This window comes from Ziziphus jujuba, chromosome 4, assembly GCF_031755915.1.
Source record: "Ziziphus jujuba cultivar Dongzao chromosome 4, ASM3175591v1".
Lineage (NCBI taxonomy): Eukaryota > Viridiplantae > Streptophyta > Magnoliopsida > Rosales > Rhamnaceae > Ziziphus > Ziziphus jujuba.
Window position 1 is genome coordinate 3,646,953 of NC_083382.1, and position 15,005 is coordinate 3,661,957.

General features: G+C 35.3%; 4 protein-coding genes across 4 annotated transcripts; 3 read left to right on the forward strand and 1 right to left on the reverse strand.

Moving 5' to 3' along the window:
- Positions 1 to 2,113: 2,113 nt before the first annotated feature.
- LOC107407153 (pentatricopeptide repeat-containing protein At1g71420) lies at positions 2,114 to 4,525 on the forward strand. The gene has a single exon (XM_016014384.4). It carries the CDS (start codon positions 2,260 to 2,262, stop codon positions 4,513 to 4,515), a length of 2,256 nt encoding a protein of 751 aa, XP_015869870.3. The 5' UTR covers positions 2,114 to 2,259; the 3' UTR covers positions 4,516 to 4,525.
- Positions 4,526 to 5,446: 921 nt separating this feature from the next.
- Positions 5,447 to 7,265, forward strand: LOC107405945 (uncharacterized oxidoreductase At4g09670). The gene is made up of 2 exons (XM_016013036.4): positions 5,447 to 5,927; positions 6,557 to 7,265. The coding sequence occupies exons 1-2, from the start codon at positions 5,454 to 5,456 to the stop codon at positions 7,169 to 7,171; spliced, it is 1,089 nt and encodes a 362-aa protein (XP_015868522.3). The 5' UTR covers positions 5,447 to 5,453; the 3' UTR covers positions 7,172 to 7,265.
- Positions 7,266 to 7,837: 572 nt separating this feature from the next.
- On the forward strand, positions 7,838 to 9,981 carry LOC107416164 (pentatricopeptide repeat-containing protein At3g14330). Its single transcript, XM_016024619.4, has one exon. The coding sequence runs from the start codon at positions 7,900 to 7,902 to the stop codon at positions 9,859 to 9,861; it is 1,962 nt and encodes a 653-aa protein (XP_015880105.4). The 5' UTR covers positions 7,838 to 7,899; the 3' UTR covers positions 9,862 to 9,981.
- A 15-nt stretch (positions 9,982 to 9,996) lies between these two features.
- LOC107416168 (protein GAMETE EXPRESSED 1) lies at positions 9,997 to 13,249 on the reverse strand. The gene is made up of 7 exons (XM_016024628.4): positions 13,141 to 13,249; positions 11,997 to 12,538; positions 11,286 to 11,873; positions 11,083 to 11,209; positions 10,787 to 10,973; positions 10,541 to 10,688; positions 9,997 to 10,451 (listed from the first exon to the last, which is right to left on the reverse strand). Exons 2-7 carry the CDS (start codon positions 12,473 to 12,475, stop codon positions 10,199 to 10,201), a joined length of 1,782 nt encoding a protein of 593 aa, XP_015880114.3. The 5' UTR covers positions 12,476 to 12,538; positions 13,141 to 13,249; the 3' UTR covers positions 9,997 to 10,198.
- Between the last annotated feature and the right edge of the window lie 1,756 nt (positions 13,250 to 15,005).

A 15,005-nucleotide genomic window follows, 5' to 3' on the forward strand; every position in this document is an offset into this window, starting at 1 on the left:
GAGCGGGTTTTATGCAAATGTGTGTGACTGAGCGTTCACATCACAAGGGCCTGAAGATAGAGGCTGACATTGTCCTTCACAAAAGTTGCTGACCATATTGTCTGCCTCGCATTTAAAGCCCTCTCTCTATTTACTATATTATATAATATAATGTATATACTTATTTATTTATAATAGCAAACAAATATTGTATCATGTGGACCCTGATTCAAATTCTGCCCTAGAGTTTTCTATGGTGAATAAATTATGCCTCAGTTTTACCTATAACCAAATACATCACAATATTCACAACTAATTATCAATTAAAAGGAATTACGAAGAATATTTGGCAGCTTGTACTTAATAAATTTGTGTTCCTCCTCCAAACTATTTAAGGTGGTGCTACAGAAAGGTTAATTTCACCTAAGGGATATATATTCCAAACTTTGCTTATGATTTTTACAAAAATATACACAAAAAATATGCACTTCAAAGTATCATAATCATATTCATTAAGAGTAGAGTATGTAAATAGTATGATGCCACACACACACACACACACACATATATATATATATATATATATATAGGGTAATTAAGCCCAAAACTTGGAGCAAACATATATGGTGTACTACTAGAAAGGAAAGTTGTATTCCCAGTGTTTTTTCACCTTAATTTCATCATCCAGACACTTTTATTTTCTTCCTCTTGTTCTTTGAATTTGCAGCATCTAATGATACGGGAAAGAATGTTGTCATATATATACAAATTAGCAGAAATATAACAAAATCCACATTCTAATCCACATAGAAATTAAACAACTAAACACAGAAATATGGCATGCGAAAATACACCTTATATATGGGCCTCTTCAAAAGCCCATATATTTTATTTGATGGGCTTTTGTAAATTTTGCATGCAAAAAAGTACAAAAATTTACAGACATACCAAACTATATGACTCTCATCTTCCCTTCTTCCTTTTGAATCTCTAATTATTATTATTATTATTTTTTTGAGTAAATCTAGACTAATCAAATTATTTTACCAAAATTTTGATATCCAATGATTTGGTAGCCTTTTAGTAGTAATTAATTCCCATGAATATAGGATAGTAGCAGTTGAATAATCATTTAAAAACTATCATATAATTGATTAATAAAATTTTGATGAAAAAATTTGATACTTAGTATTGCCCATTACTTGTCTCTCATCAAACTTCTATCTAGCGAGAGAATCTTGCATGACTCTCGATGGTACCAGGTCAATTGGTACCACTTCAAGTTATTTAATGCCATGTTTAAAGAAATTGCCATGTCATTAAGAATTAAACATTCCAAATAATTAAATAATTTTTTACACCATTTTTTTTTTTTTTAATGGACAACAAGAGCAAAAGAAAGATATAGTAGAAAGGAAAGGAACGAAGCACTCTTTGGATTTTTTATTTTTTTTTCCCATTCTTTTTAAAGCTTTAAGTTTAGTTTCTTGGTTTCGTTTTCAAAATTTCTTTATAATGAGATTATGGATGTTTTGGGGAACAAGCAATAATTTTTTAAGCTTCCATGTATTTTCTTTCTCTCTCTAAGTTTGAATTGTTGTGTCTATCACTTTCTACAAATTGATATTTTTCTTTTAATGGGCTTGGTAAGGCCCAAAAGAAAATCGTGGATTATGGGCAAAGTTTTCTTGGTTTTGGGTTTCCTTATCCAATGTCTACAATTTATGGAAATTTCCCTCCAACCATTTTCAGAATGTAAGACAATTTTACAAGCTTAACATTTGAAAGGGTCTCTAGGAAAAATAACAATAAAGATAAGAAATAAACCTTCAAAAGGCAGAGAGCTTTTTGTTCTCATGAAGATGGATAAGCCCAGAACCACAACCATGGAAGAAGAAACAAACCTATAAAAAGTTCGTAGTACAAAAGGAGCCTTTAGATGTTTAATTTTTTTCTAAAATAATAATAATAAATAACTAATATAACACGGTTTTAGAAAGAGTTTTTCTAGATTGAGTTCAACGTTTTATGAGATTAAGAATTTTGTGCAATGGCAAGAGAGAAAAAAAAAAATAGTTGAGAAAATAAAAATAAACTGGAGTGAAATTTCAAGAGTATTGGCCATGAAAAAAAAAAAAACAAAAAAAAAAAAAAACAAAAACCCATTGGGTTATAGCCCAAACCGAGAACCTGACCCATTATCCATTTTTAAAACACGAAAATCATATTATCTCATGAAAAACAACGCGTTTTTCTACACTCGCAGATAACAAGAGCGTGATGTTACACCTTGGCGCCCGCGCGTGGTACACCTCGTTCAGAAGCGGAAGCTCAGTCAGTCTTCACGCGCATGGAAACCTCAACCCTGAACATCGTAATCTTCTCGAGAGGGTGCGCGTGCTAGCCACGTGCGGCCACCTGAAAGAAGCACTTTCCCTCTTCTACACTCTCGAAACTCCTCATTGCCAACAAACCTACGCCACTCTCTTCCATGAATGTGCCCGCCATGGTTTCTTCCATGAAGGTCGGTCTCTTCACAGGTTCATGGTTGCCCACAACGCCGCCAATTCAACTGACCTCTTTATCACCAACCATATTATCAACATGTACTGTAAATCTGGTTACTTGGACTATGCCCATCGGTTGTTTGACGAAATGCCCACGAGAAACCTTGTTTCTTGGACTGCTCTCATCTCGGGGTATGCACAACGTGGGCAAGGTGGGGATTGTTTTCGTTTGTTTTCCAGCATGCTGGGCCACTTCCGTCCGAATGAGTTCTCTTTTGCCAGCGTGCTTAGTTCGTGTGGTGGCCGTGATGGCCGGCAGGTACATGCACTTGCTTTGAAAATGTCTTGGGATGCTTCTGTTTTTGTTGCAAATGCTCTTATTACAATGTATAGCAAAGGTGGTGGTTATGAGGATGAACTAGGTGATCGTATAGATGAAGCTTGGACTATGTTTAAGGCCATGGAGTTTCAGAATCTTGTATCTTGGAATTCCATGATTGCAGTGTTTCAGTTTCATGGACTTGGAGCTCAAGCTATGGATCTATTTATGCAAATGCGCTATGAAAGAATCGGTTTTGACAGTAGCACACTACTCAGTGTTCTTTCAGCCTTCTGTGGAAGCAGTGAAAATGGTAGTAATTTGTGTTTGAGGTTATGTTCTCAATTGCATTGTCTCACTGTGAAAACTGGGTTTATATCAGACGTCAAAGTGGCAACTGCATTGGTTAGAGCTTATTCAGATCTTGGAGGGCATGTTGATGACTGTTACAAGCTCTTCTTGGAGACAAATTGTTATGGAGATATTGTTTCATGGACCAGCATCATAACTACATTTGCAGAGCGTGATCCAGAAGAAGCGTTCTTCCTTTATTCTCAGCTGTACCATGGGGACCTTGCTCCTGATCGGTATACTTTCTCGATTGTCTTAAAAGCTTGTGCAGGCCTTATAACAGAGAGAAATACATCAGCAGTCCATTCACAAGTAATTAAAGCTGGGTTTGAGAGCGACACAGTACTTTCAAATTCCTTGATCCATGCTTATGCTAGGAGTCCTTCAATTTCTCTGTCCAAACGAGTATTTGATGAAATTAGAAATCGTGATGTGATTTCTTGGAATTCTATGCTCAAGGCTTATGCCTTGCATGGACAAGCTAAAGAGGCATTGCATCTCTTTTCTCGAATGAACGTCCAACCTGATCACGCTTCCTTTGTTGCTCTTCTCTTTGCTTGTAGTCATGCTGGACTGGTGGAAGAAGGAGTTGAAATATTTGAAAGCATGTCTGAAAATTATGGTATTGTTCCTCATCTTGATCACTATGCCTGCATGGTTGACATTCTTGGGCGAGCAGGACGAATCCGTGAGGCTGAGAAACTTATAAGTAAAATGCCAATGGAGCCAGACTCTGTGGTCTGGAGTGCACTGCTTGGATCTTGTAGGAAACATGGGAAGACAGAGCTAGCCAAGTTAGCTGCAGATAAGCTAAAGGAGCTGGAGCCAGGGAAATCATTGGGTTATGTGCAAATGTCAAATGTATTTAGCTCTGGCGGTAACTTCGATGAAGCTGGCCTAATCTGGAAGGAAATGAAAGGATATGGAGTGAGAAAGGAACCAGGATTAAGTTGGATTGAGATTGGTAACCAGGTTCATGAGTTTGCCTCTGGAGGTCGGTCTCATCCAGAAAGGGAGGTTATATCCAGAAAGATCGAAGGACTAATTGGACAATTAAAGGAGATGGGATATGTGCCTGAAACAAGCTTGGCCTTGCATGATGTAGAAGAGGAGCAAAAAGAGGAGCATTTGTATCATCACAGTGAGAAACTAGCTTTGATCTTTGCCATTATGAATCAAGACAGTTTGTCTCGGGGTGGGAGTGTGATAAGAATTATAAAGAACATCCGAATATGCGTAGATTGCCATAATTTCATGAAACTAGCCTCAAAGTTATTTCAGAAGGAGATTGTTGTGAGAGACTCAAACCGCTTCCACCGTTTCAGCAATGGCGTCTGCTCTTGCAATGACTATTGGTAACAAAGAGCATCATCCAAATCTAATTGCCCTCGATGGAGATGAAACATACTGTCAGCTATCGGATCTTCGAGTGCTTGATTCTCCCTGAAACTCAGCAACAGCAGCAATGATGAAGATAATTTGTTGTTGAAAAAGGTTCTTTTTGAGCAATGGTAAGGTCACTTCACAAGAGCTGCCATCTAGATTGCAACAAGCGTCCTTGGTTTTAAACTGGACTAGATGCAATCAAAGCAAATCACTTTGACAGAATTGGCTGCATTGCAGTACAGATAACATAGTTTTCACTCGGAGATGCACAAATTTTCCTAAATATGTCGATCAAAATTGATATGGTCGCATAGCAAAATTTTGTGATCAGAATCAAATTTTAGAATACACAGAATTGAATGGAGATGAGAAACATTAGACTTGCTGACTTATGTGAACATGTCATTTGAAATTGATGGGAAAGAAAACGACTCTTGGGAAAAGACTGCATGCAGGGGAATTTGGAGCAACTTCAGAGGCTATTCCATTGAAAACCTTTATCATTAGTTAACAGATGAGCTGTTCTCATTGAAAAGTCATTTCCCATTACGATATAATGGTATAGTTTTTATTTTTTATTTTTTTATTATTTTTATTATTTTTTCAAAAAATATTGGAATAAGGGGTTAAAATCTAGGCTACCGAAGATTTATCTAGAACTGTAAAAGATAAGGTGATTAAAGACATAAAAATGACATTTTCTTAAAAGTTGAAACTAACGGTCAGAAATGAAGCCACGCATCGTTTTGTCATTTGTTTTACTGTCTAATTTTGATCATCTTTTTTCTCCCAAAAACAAAACCTAAACAAAACCCCAAAAAAAAAAAAAAAAAAAAATCTTTTTGTTTTTTTGTCTTTCTCGTCTATATCTCCGAACTGAACTTCAAGTCCTAGAGCAAAGCAAAAGAGAAATGGCAGAGTCCCAAACAAAAACGATTCGTTTTGGTATAATAGGATGTGCCCAGATTGCTAGGAAAGTGATCCGAGCTATAAGTCTAGCTTCCAGAGCCACCCTCCACGCCATTGGAAGCCGGTCCATTGAAAAGGCCCAGAAATTTGCAGCCCTCTGTGGACTATCCGAGACTCTGGTCAAGGTCTACGGGAGCTATGATCAGGTGCTGGACGACCCATGTGTGGATGCGGTTTATGTTCCACTACCAACCAGCCTTCACTTGCAGTGGGCAATCTTGGCCGCCCGTAAGAAGAAGCATTTGCTGTTGGAGAAACCGACGGCTCTTGATGTGCATGAACTTGATCGGATCTTGGAAGCATGCCAATCTAACGGTGTGCAGTTCATGGATGGAAGTATGTGGCTGCATCACCCTAGGACTGCCAGAATGAAGGAGTTGATTTTTGATTCCAAGCTCCTTGGTCAAGTTAATTTTGTAAGTGCCAAAAGTCATATGACACTGGGTTATGAACTTTATTTGCAGACATGGTTTACTCTCTTTTGATTTTTTTATTTTATTTTTTATATTTGAAGATATCTATGTTTTCAATTTTAAAATCCATTAAATAAAGAAAAAAATAGAAGCGAAAGTGAATTCTTAAGCTGCTTTTATATGGTAACATAAAGTACATGGAACAGATGCAAATTTTCCTTTTCTACATAATTTTTATTGGATTAAAATAAAATGATTTATGAAATGATTTGGGTTTTTTTCTCCCTTTCAAGGGATTTTTTTTTCTTTCTTGGTGAAACCCTTTTAAGGGATTTATATAATGATTTTAGTTTTAGGGGCTTATCTAGTTATATTTCATATAGCATTATTATTATTATTATTATTTTAATGTGTATATGATGGTTTTAGGGCAAATAATAGGGGGAAAAAAAATGAAAAAGAAAAAGATAAGAAAAGATGCTGTCCTAAATTAACATATTCATATGTTTAGTTTTGAACCAAAAAGAAAAAGGTAAATTTCATGTGTTCATAAGTAGAGCTTTATTAGTTCCATATGATTTTTCACAACGTCTCTTATTAGTATTAATGGTTTTATTCTCTTGTGGCTTAAGATTCATAGCACATCAACAACTTTAATGCCCCCAGAATTCTTTGAAAGCAACATCAGAGTAAAGCCAGACTTAGACTCTCTTGGTGCAGTTGGGGACCTTGCTTGGTATTGCATAGGAGCTTTCTTATGGGCAAAAGACTATAAATTACCATCTATAGTCACTGCTTTACCAGGTACCATAAAAAACTCAGCAGGGGTCACATTGACATGCACTGCTTCCTTCCATTGGGAAGACAACACGGTTGCAATAATCCACTGCTCTTTCCTCTCCGAATCCTCCATGGACTTGGCAGTATCGGGGTCTAATGGCAACCTCCATCTCGCCGACTTCATCATCCCATTCCGGGAGGATTCTGCTTCATTCGAATTTGTTTCTGGTGCTAAGTATTCAGAACTCCAGATTGGGTGGACTGCAAAACCTGAGGAACTCATAGTGGATTCTAAGCTGCCTCAGGAGGTTTTGATGGTTGAAGAGCTTGCAGGGCTTGTTGAAGGCATTAGAGATTATGGGAATTCACCAAATGGGAAATGGCCTGAGATTAGTAGGAAGACACAACTGGTGTTAGATGCTGTCATGAAATCTATTGATCTTGGTTGTAAACCTGTAAACTTGTAATTTTTTTTGTTTTTTTGAAATTAGAATTTGACATTGAATATTTGACACTTACTAAGGTAATTATTATGTTGTTGGTGGTGTTGGTGATGATAAATACGCTCCATGATTTTACAAACAATTTCCTGTGTTTTTTTAAAACATAATTTTGGTTTTGACATCAAAATCAAATGACTTATAGGGAGGGAGTTGAACCCATATTTGCAATTTTTTTCCATGATTTGATATTCAAGGACACCAAAATCAAGGAAAATTCAATTGTACCAAACTCGAATTGCAACTGGAACTGGATCAAATAAAAACTATCAAGACCAAAAAGTTTAGATGTAAAAGAGAGTATGTAAAATTAGGAATTCAATTATGATCCACCAAATAAAACTTTTTACTTTATTTTTCTTTTTAAAGAAGATGTTAAAGAGTAAAGAGAAATACTACTGAAGTGAAGATTATAAATTTATAAATATTTCTAAAATAATCATTTTTCTTATTTAGTCATATATAGTACTTTCAAAATCTGTAAGGTACCTGAATTTGTTTGAGCACTAAAAATATTTTCTTTTCCGATAATTTTTTTAAACACAAAAATAGTTATTCAAGAATAATTTTTTAAAAATTTAGAAAAAAAAAATTATTAAACGAATAAATAAATTCTGCCTTTTGCTTATCCTATAATGGATAATTTATATAGGAGAGTGAAAGCCCAACCAACCTGAGAGATAAAAGAGAGAGAAATGATTCCCGCCATTTCTCTATCAACGAACATAGCTATCTCAACTAACTTAACTGCAACCTCGGGTCCGAATGTCTCTCAGAGGCACCGAAACTCCAACACTCCAAACTCCCTTCTCAAATCTCTCGCGAAATCTGGAAAACTTGATGACGCTCTTCGCCTGATCGAATCCTGGCCGTCCAAGTTTCCGGCCACCGAACCGGATGTCGAGGCATACTCCGTCTTCCTCCATGCCTGTATCTCCAGAAGGTCCTTAGAACATGGTCAAAGACTCTACCGTCAGCTTCTTCTCCACAGAAACGGAGGAAATCTACGCCTCCTCAACAACCCCACCTTGAAAAGCAAGCTCATTACACTCTTCTCCATTTGTGGCCGAGTCGATGATGCTTTCGGTGTTTTTGAAGATGGGATTGACGACGAGCATGTTCCTGGACAGGTTTGGGTGGCTATGGCTATTGGGTGTTCGAGAAATGGGCAACCTGAACGAGCTTTGCTTCTCTACTGTGAGATGTTGTGCCGGTTCGTCCAGCCTGGTAACTTTGCGTTTTCGGCCGCCTTGAAGGCGTCGGTGGACTTGTTAAATTTGCGGTTCGGTATATCTGTTCATGCCCAGATTGTAAAGTCTAAAGAAGAACCTGATCAAGTGGTGAATAATGCTCTTTTAAGACTGTATGCGGAGTTGGGTTGTTCCGATGAAGTCTTGAAGGTGTTTGACGGAATGCCTCAACGAAATCTTGTTTCATGGAACACTTTGATTGCAGGTTTTATTAGTCAAGATCAAATTTTTGATTCACTGCATACTTTTAGGAGGATGCAAATTGAAGGAATGGGGTTTAGTTGGGTAACCCTTACTACAATATTACCGGTTTGTGGTCGAGTGACTGCACTTCACAGCGGCAAAGAAATACATGCCCAGATTTTAAAGTCAGTGAATAGACCTGATATTTTTGTACTTAACTCACTTATGGACATGTATGCGAAATGCGGAACAATTGATTACTGTAGAAGAGTGTTCTATAGGATGCAGAGTAAAGATTTGACATCTTGGAATACCATGCTCACAGGGTATGCACTCAATGGGTTCATGGAAAAAGCACAGGAATTGTTCTATGAGATGGTTGAGTCTGATATGAAACCAGATGGCATAACCTTTATTGCTTTGTTGTCTGGTTGTAGCCATGCAGGTCTTACTGATGAAGGACAGAGATTTTTCAGTAAGATGAAGCTGGATTATGGGGTATCACCAACTGCTGAGCATTATGCTTGTTTGATAGACATCTTGGGAAGAGCTGGGAGAATCAAGGAAGCATTACAGGTAATGGAAAACATGCCTATGAAGCCGAGTAGTACCATATGGGGATCATTACTCAATTCATGTCGGCTCCATGGCAATGTTTCTCTTGCGGAGCTCATTGCGGAGCAGTTGTTTGAACTTGAACCTAATAATCCTGGGAATTATATCATGCTCTCAAACATTTATGCAAATGCAGAGATGTGGGAGGGTGTGAAGATGGTAAGAGACATGATGGAGGAAAGGGGAATCAAGAAAGAGGCTGGATGTAGTTGGATACAAATAAAAAACAGAGTTCACACGTTTGTGGCAGGTGGTGGGTTTGAACTCCGTAACTCACCTGAATTTAAGAAGGTTTGGAGTGAATTAATGAAAGCTACACAAGACAATGGATATATCCCAAGCACAAGTGTTGTGCTTCATGATGTAAACGAAGATCTGAAAACATCTTGGGTATGTGGGCACAGTGAGCGACTTGCAACTTCTTTTGCACTCATTCACACTGCTGATGAAATGCCAATAAGGATTACAAAGAATCTTCGTGTTTGTGTAGATTGCCATACTTGGTTGAAACATGTTTCCTGCATAACAGGTAGGTTGATTGTCTTGAGGGATACAAATCGCTTCCACCATTTTAAAGGAGGAGCATGCTCTTGTAAGGACTACTGGTGATATTACCTACATAGAGAAATAATTCTTTGCAATTTTTCTCAATTCCAGTTCTCCTTTATTTCATTAATTGTCAAAACGTTAGCTTTCTATTATAAGAAAACATGAAAAGGTTATCAACAAGGTAGACATAAAACCTTACGAAACTGTTGCTTTATTTTTCAGGGTAAGGTTCTTGTTATTACAATTGGCATAAAATTTCTATTTAATGCTATTGTTACTGTATATAGGGGATTCAGAAGCTTAAAAACTGAAATCCCAGGATAGACTAAAGCTATATTCAAACATACGGTTAAAACACTCAAAATTTGATCAGAAAATCGGTTTTACAAGAATTTTCTCAATGACGAAGACGGTTTCGGAGGTTGTATTTTCTTCTTGTTGAAGTGGTTGTGATGGAATTCTCTGCAACTTCTTCTTGAGCGACATAGTCAGGATCCTCGATTGTATTTACATCTTCTGGTAAGTCGAAATCTATCCAAGAAGACCAGTTTACATCGCTATCCATGTCCCATGACAACTCCTCTCTTTGCATGCCATTAACCTTCTCAATCAATGTCTGTAGCATCTGATGGTTCAGCACTTCATAATCTCTGCATAATTTGAAGACATTCATTAATATGCCCAATTTCTGATGTCTGTTTAAAATTAAAATTTCAATTTGGTCTGGATATTGTTTTACCTGTATGTGCAAATAGCATGTATAAGCTGAGCGGAAGCTAGCAGTGCAAAGATTGATCTGACAAGATTTATCATCCATGTTTGTTGTTCAATGTCATTTGTTGCGAACCGAAGTATAGCAACTTCTACTGTAAATGTGACACACAGTCCTGTAAATGAAAATTAGTTCATAAGAGATATTGTTAAGTAAATTGAATCTATAACAGTTTATGAATCTAATTCTGATAAGATATGATAATATGCATACCAATATATAGCCAGGGCCTGACAGTGTACGTTTGCTTTGTACTAGTGAACATATAGATGACAAAGATTGATATACAATAAACGAAGAAAGCTTTGATCAACCTTGATTCGAGCAAGATTGCATTATGCAAAGCGAATAGCTTGTCTAATGCAACAAACATGCTTGCTTGCTTCGATTCAAAGGATTCCTGTAAGCAGAAATGGAAATTCAAAATGAGAACGTTGTAATCCCAGCCACCAATTAAATCAAACAAGTATAGTCTAAAAGAAAAAAGAAAACACGGGCAAGAAAGTAACCTGAGCTGCCAAGATTGATTTGGAATTGTCCATCAAGTGATCGTGAACTTGCTGAAGCTGTTTTTGCCGCTGAAGAAGCTCTTCTTGTTGCCTATGGCCATATTCAGCTAACCGTTGCAGAGTAGTCCTGTAATTGATAATGAATTCGTGACATTTTACTGATATTTCTGTGTTAATATCAACAAATGTTTTTGAAATTTTACCTGCTCTCTTCTAGTGCTTCAGATTGAAATCTTGTTAAAAACTCAAGATCTTTGAGTGCTGTGGTTTGTCCATCTAGAAGTTGCTGTTGCTTATCCAAGGACGCCCCAGCCATATTCCCAATATCATCAGCTTTGCTTTGCAGGTATTTCATTTTTGATGACATTAGGTCTCCAACTTTAGTTATCTTCTTCTCTATTTCGACAGCCTCATTTCTTAAATTGCCAATTTCTTCGCCCAAATCTCTGTACGAATCTTGAAGCATTTCCATCCCTTCTTTTATATTTTTCTTCATTTCTACTTGCCCTTCTTGCAGCTCTTCCTGAGAAGTTGTGATTTTCTTGGATTGCTCATAGAGTGCTTCTGACAGCTTGGACAAAACATCTATATGATCTTCCACTTTCTTTGTTGTTTGAGCAACTTGCTGTGTTTGAAAATCAATCCAATTCAAAGAATCGTGTATTTGCTCTGAGCCTTTCAAAAGATTTCCTGTCTTCTCTTCAATGGTTTCCAATTTCTCTTCTGCATACTGCGCTGAAGTTCTCAGATCATTCACCAGTCTCTCTGTTTCATGCTTGAAAACATGAACCCTGACCATGGCATTAAAAATAAAAAAATAAAAAACTTATTAGTTTCTTTTTAAGAGGTAAAAGAAAATTATAAATTTCATGTATATGAATTATATATATATATATATATATGCTATACTTAACTGTAACTGATGACAGATAGAGTTGGTTTCAAGGTAGAATTCCAGATAAACCTTATGCTCAAAATCATTCAAATTTTTTAGGCACTTAGCCATTGCAGATTTTTGGTCGCAAGAAGGAAAAGGAGGCCTGCCAGAGTCCTTTTGAAAGCAATTACTAAGATGCCAAGCAAACCTCGACCGCTTCTCATCGGCTGCAAAAATCTCCGAACACCCAGAAAACAGATGCCGGTAAGCATTTTGCCAGCAAGAGCTCAAGCTCGCCAATTTCTTCTTAGTATTGTCTACCAGCCTGGTTCCCTTGGGGTCGTTGAAACCTTCCAGGGAGAATTCAGCAACTGAACCGCCAATAGAACTCTCAGAACCAGAAGGGTTATCCGTGGAGTGTGCCTCCTGGAAATATGAGAACCAACTCCATGATTGGCACTTTGATGAAGCAAACATCAAAATTATGAGAAAGAGAAGACGGTGCTGATAACCCATTTGAGATTCTTAATTGAATGTTTCTCTTTCCTGCTTCAATTTTCACTATATAATCGGAAAAACCTGCATCATATATTTCAGAGTTACTAGTTATCAATATATATAGGCAGAAAGACATTGAAAGAGAAAGTGCAAGACTTGGAGTTCAAGAAACGGAACTAGGAGTGAGTCTAAAAAGATTTTACAAAACAAAACAAAACAAGGCAAGGAAAAAAAAACAAAAAAAAAAGCGATAACTTTAAAAAATTATAGAGATTGCGACATTTATCAGTAAATATAATAATATATAATATACAAGGAAAATGACGTTTTGAATTTCATTTTGCTCTGCATAGAGAAAAAGACATGCTTTTTTCTCTGCTATTCAAGTAGTAGTTTTACAAACTAAACTAATTCTAAAACATAATTAACAGGTTGATGTAATAATATTAATTTACTACGTCAAAACCAAAAAGCTGAAAGAAAATCAGCCAAAAACATTTCCTTGCCGTGACAAAGATGGAAAACCATTAATAAAAAAATAATAATAATAATATTATTAATTCTAACTTAGTGAAGTCTAGAAGAAAACCATTGCTGTCTAACCAAAAATTATAATTTAGAGGTTTTGCATAAACAATAAAAAAAATGGAAAAAACATAGACAAAACAGAGAGTGAGAGAAACCTTAGCGGGTTGAAAATTTGTTGCTCGGTGAGAGAGGAGAGACGAGTGAGTTTATATACTTGAGACGTGCCTTGTCTGGAAAATGGAAATAAGATGCGAAACGGTGCGTTTCTCTCATCCAGCGAGGCGCGTATGCTCTGGCTTCTGCAGACGAAAACGGAAAGTCGTAATCTTTTTTGTTGTATTACCACTTTGCCCCTTTGATTCTTGTTGAAGATATTGGTGGGCCCAGGTTTATTGGGGCTCAAACTACCGATTCAACCGTCAACATCACCGGCCCAAAGTTCTTTGTCAATTTATTTATTTTTGTTAAATATCCATGTAGCACCTCCTAATTTGCCATATTTTGAATACATCTTTATTATCAAAATTGTTATTAAAAAAAAAAAAATTTGTTGTAATGAAAATTCAGTATAGCCCTCTCACCTCATATCTGGCTTTGTTTTAATAGAGTTCAATTTTTTGAAACTTTTACTCAAAGAATTAAAATTTTATTCATTTACCTTTTTTTAATCAATTATTTATTATTTATTTTTTTATTTCTAAGAACTTAAGAAAAACAAAAATAACAATAACACACAAACACATATACACACTTCTTCTAAAATTCCCATATATTTAAAATAATGATGCTAAAATTTTCTTTTTCGATTTATTAAAAAAATAATAAGTTATATATAATAATCATAAGTATTTTAAATACAATTTCAAGAATTAAGTTTATCCACATTGAATATATTTAAATTTATTTTTTTAAAAAGAAAAATAACTTAATTATGGGTTTGAGAATTTCATTAAATGAAGAATAAATTTGTTAATTTCTATATTTATTGTTAAAAGTTTTAAAAATTGGTAATATATTATAATATTTTTCATAATATTGATGTAGTATTAAAAAAAAAAGAAAAAAAGAAGCAAAATAGGGGCCTATAATGATCTTTACCTTCTTTTTTTTTTTTTTTTCTTTTCGTTTTTTTTTTTGTCTTTTGTTTTTATTTTGTGTCATAAATTTGATAATATATATATATATATATATATATATATAGTTTACTTGGAACATCAATTAAAAAAGAAAGATTTGATAATACTTTTCCCCAACAATGATACCATAATTATCCAATTTTTTTTTTCCCTCTAATTTCTCATTTGGAGAATTGTAAGAGTTGACCATCAGTTATAAGTAATCTTTTTTTTTTTTTTTTAATCTGTTAATTTTTGCTGTTCTTTAATTAGCTTTCTAGTTCTTCGTTAACTAGTATTTGTTGTTCTTTAATTAGTTCTTTAACTATATTTTTATTTATAAGTAAATCATAAATAGTTTTAGTTTTCCATGATTTTATTAATTGTTACATTAGCTTTCTGTTCTAAGAAAATATATGTATCTGATAAATTAATAAAAAAAGTCATCAAACATACAACCTTATGGTACGAGTTTCAACTTGTGCTAAAGCAAAAAATTACTTAACAGAGTAAAATAACAAACATGATTAGTTAAAAAAAAAATTTTAAAAAGAAAAAAGAAAAAAGAGAGTATAAAATAAAAGAAAGTAATAAAAGAAAATATCTCAAAAAAAAAAAAAAAAGGTTGTTGTTATTACAATTGGCATAAAGCTATATGTTGTTGAAGACGGCTAAAATCTATATGATAGACTAGAAGCTGTATGTTCAAACACTACCAAGATTTTTCTGAATGATGAAGACGGCTGCGGAGGTCGTAATTTATTCTTGTTGAAGTGGTTGTGATGGAATTCTTGGCAACTTGGTTGTGAAGGAGTTCTCTTTGCACGCCATTAACCTTCTCAATCAAGTTCTCTATTCCATTAACCTTCGCAGTCAATGTCACAATCGATGTCTGTATGCCATCA